At 56.2% G+C, this 3,510-nt stretch overlaps 1 protein-coding gene across 1 annotated transcript in view; it reads left to right on the forward strand.

Annotated features, from left to right (window-relative positions):
- The window catches only part of IGF2R (insulin-like growth factor 2 receptor), a 99,346-nt gene that overhangs the window by 52,143 nt on the left and 43,693 nt on the right, over positions 1 to 3,510 (forward strand). The window contains 4 exon segments of the mRNA XM_010840920.1: positions 149 to 326; positions 1,009 to 1,124; positions 1,557 to 1,725; positions 3,260 to 3,439. Coding sequence (XP_010839222.1) covers positions 149 to 326; positions 1,009 to 1,124; positions 1,557 to 1,725; positions 3,260 to 3,439 — 643 coding nt within the window.

Below are 3,510 nucleotides of genomic sequence, written 5' to 3' on the forward strand. Positions count from 1 at the left end.
GGATCCGGGTCTGGCGTGGGGGTGGGGTCGCCTTCCCGCGCCCACTGTGTGGAGATCCTCCTGTCCAGGTCCTGGCAACCCCCATGCTCCTAGTGTTGCCCAGCGCTGGTCCCGCTATCTTTTCTGAGAAACACTTGGCTTGTTTTAGTGATAGGAAGTCTTGGAACTTGGGACGCAGCAATGCTAAGCTTTCGTATTACGACGGGATGATCCAGCTGACCTACAGGGACGGCACACCCTACAATAACGAGAAGCGCACGCCAAGAGCCACGCTCATCACCTTCCTCTGTGACCGAGACGCCGGAGTGGGTTTTCCCGAATATCAGGTGGGAGTCACGGGTGCTCGTGTGCGTCTGCGTGGCGACAGGGGCCAAGGAGGGAGAGAGAGGTTGTCAGCCTCGTAAAGGCGGGGGAAGAGAAGAAAGCGGGTGAAGGCGGGGCTCGTGACTTTCTGGAGCGAGGAAAGCGAGGGAGGTTCTGCTGTAGGTGACACAGGAACTGGGGCGGTCCCCGGGGAGAAGCTGTCACGTTGTCTGGCTTCCGGGACTTATCCAGGAGCCTGTCACGGGCCCTTTATTTAGAAGCAGAGCCGTTATTAGTCTGGTTTCCTGGGCACATCCTCAGCTCCTTTGATTTTAATTAATCCTTTTAGATTTGCCAGGGGACACGGGCAGTGTGTATTTTCTGACCAACAGTGGGCCGTACCACCCTCAGTCACAGCCCTCGACACTGCTGGTTTGGGGTAGATACCACACAAAAGCATCAACAGCCCTGCCTTATTCCCACATAACAAGCTAGAGTTCCATCTTAACTCATTGCTGGGCAATCTTCCTTTTAATAGAACGAGAGGGGATGGACAAAGGAGATGAACTTGCCTCCGATTCTTACTGAGGAAAAAATGTCCCACCTCTTTCTAAATGCTGGCTTTGGGTAATGAGTCCCCTTCTCTGCCGTCCTTCCCGTGTGTGTGTGTGTGTGTGTGTGTGTGTGTGTGTGTCCCGAGATTAGGAGGAAGATAACTCTACATACAACTTCCGGTGGTACACCAGTTACGCCTGCCCGGAGGAGCCGCTGGAGTGCATCGTGACTGACCCCGTCACACTGGACCAGTACGACCTCTCCAGGTGAGGCAGGCCCGCCTGCCCTTGGCCTGGCCCCGTCCAGTTAGGGCCGAGGTCACTTAGGCCCTGCCGGTGGACATGTCCCTGAGACCGTGAGAGAGCGTGCAGGATCAGGGTGGGGAGCTCCAAGCTGCATGAATTCTAATGATCTGGGAGCCTGCGCAGGATCAGCCAGTGTTTGCCCAGCACAAACCTCCGTCTTCAGCTGCATCCTTCAGAGTGATGCCTGTCACTGCAGAGGTGTGGGGGCAGTCCCAAGTATGCAGAGAGGTCTGTGTCTTGTAAGGCTAGAGAGGAGGAGCGGTGGGCCAGCCTCTGGGGGGGTTTGATAGGCAGTGCACCTTCCCTTCTTATTTCTCTAACCACTTAGAAATGAATCATCGGGCCGAAAGCTGTCGGCTGGAAAAAGCGTGCGTTTCCCCCTTGACCTTTCAGGCTAGCGAAATCCGAGGGCGGTCCTGGGGGAAACTGGTACTCTCTGGACAATGGCGGGGCGCGCAGCACGTGGCGGAAGTACTACATCAACGTGTGTCGTCCCCTGAACCCGGTGCCGGGCTGTGACCGCTACGCGTCCGCCTGTCAGATGAAGTACCAGGGCGAGCAGGTGAGGCGGCCCTCCCCGCCCTCCCGAGCCCAGGGCTTGGCAGTAGAGGGTGGAGGGGTCTGAGTGGGTCTGGCTCGCGCCAAGAAGCCCCTTGAGATAGATAAGGGGGGTCTCGCTGCAAACTCACCTGCCCCACCTTCCCAGAGATGCAATCACACTTGAGTCGTTGCTCAGATTTAAAATGAAAAAAAAGAAAAAACAAAACAAAACCCCTGGGTGTGGGGAACCGCCTCTGCTCACGGTTCTCAGCAGACGAAGTGACTCTGAACAGCAGACATTTATCAAGGAGAGTTTAAGCTTCCAAAAGCTCTTGCTTCTGGACTGATTAGAGGGGACGCCTGCTTGGCAGATCCAAGCGCCAGCTCTTCTTGCCCGGGTGCAGGCTGCACTCTGTCATTCGATGGAATGCAGTCACCGCCAGAACCTTGGTAACGCTCCCCTGGGTGCCTTGTTGTACACAGCGCATCTTAAAATAAAGATGTCTGTGTGCTTCTTTAAAAATAGCATGTCGAGGATGTACTTTTCCCGGGGTCCGTTACACGGCAGCTCAGAGATGATTTCAGGGAAGCTGACGGGCGCACCCTGCTGGTTGAGTGGAGCGTGGTGGTGTGTTGGCGTGCACTTGGGCACGTGTGTGCTCTGGGTTGGAGCAACGGCCTCCAAGGACAGTCTGCTCTCATTATTCATGGATTCTGTATTTGCAAGCGGTCTACTCGCTACCGTTCATTCGTGACCGCAAATCAGTGCCCGGGTGTTCTCACGGTCTGTCGTGGACATGTGCAGAGAGGCCTGGCATGGCTCTGCATTTTTGTCTCGGTTCTGCTACCCAGACGTCCAAACAACGGAGGCGAGAGGGGGCGGGCAGTGTGGTGGCCGGACAATCCTGGCTCCTGGCCACACGTGGACCGGGCTTGGTCCTTCCTCGAATGCCTGGGAGAGGAGTGGCCTTGGATGGGTTGCTTAACATGTCTGAACCGCGTTTTCACTTTTGTGAAATAAAAAGGATCTACCAGGGTTTTGAGGCATCAGGATCGAAGTCTGTGAGAGATAAATGTCCGTAGAGATAAACGTCTCCCCTCCCTCGGTGTGCGGGGAGCGGATTGGTTCTAGGGTCCTGGCTGGTCCCCAGAACCCGAGGATGTGCAAGTCCGTGATGCGCAGTGTCGCAGTGTCTGCACACGCCCTGGTGCACATCCGCCCCGTGGTTTCACAGCGTTTGACACAGTGTCAGTGCTGTGCTAGTAGACGTGGGTGGCTAATGGAAGTTTTGCTTTTTGGAGCTTTCTGGGATTTCTTTCCCCTGAGTGTTTTCCATCTGAAGTTGGTTGAACCTGCAGATGCAGAACCTGTGGGTTTCGAGGGCGGACTGTGTTTCCCCTCTGCAGAGGAGTGGTGGTTCGAATTCGCTAATCCAGCATCTGTGGCAAATCTGTAGGACACACCTGCTGTGCATAATGAAACACCCACTGTGTCAGTAGTGAAGAACACAGTTGGTCTCTCCAGAGGGAAAGCTAACAGCCACGTGTGTTCGCAGGGCTCGTACTCTGAGACCGTCTCCATCAGCAACCTGGGGGTGGCGAAGACGGGCCCCATGGTGGAGGACAGCGGCAGCCTGCTCCTGGAGTACGTCAACGGCTCCGCCTGCACCACCAGCGACCAGAGGCGCACCACATACACCACCAGGATCCACCTTGTCTGCTCTACCGGCAGCCTGGTGAGGGGGGCGGGGCAGCGCCGAGGCCTTGTTTGGTCGGGCTCCTCTATCTCTGCATGGGACGCGGGTTC

Source organism: Bison bison, unplaced genomic scaffold (assembly GCF_000754665.1).
Source record: "Bison bison bison isolate TAMUID 2011002044 unplaced genomic scaffold, Bison_UMD1.0 scf7180017864148, whole genome shotgun sequence".
NCBI lineage: Eukaryota > Metazoa > Chordata > Mammalia > Artiodactyla > Bovidae > Bison > Bison bison.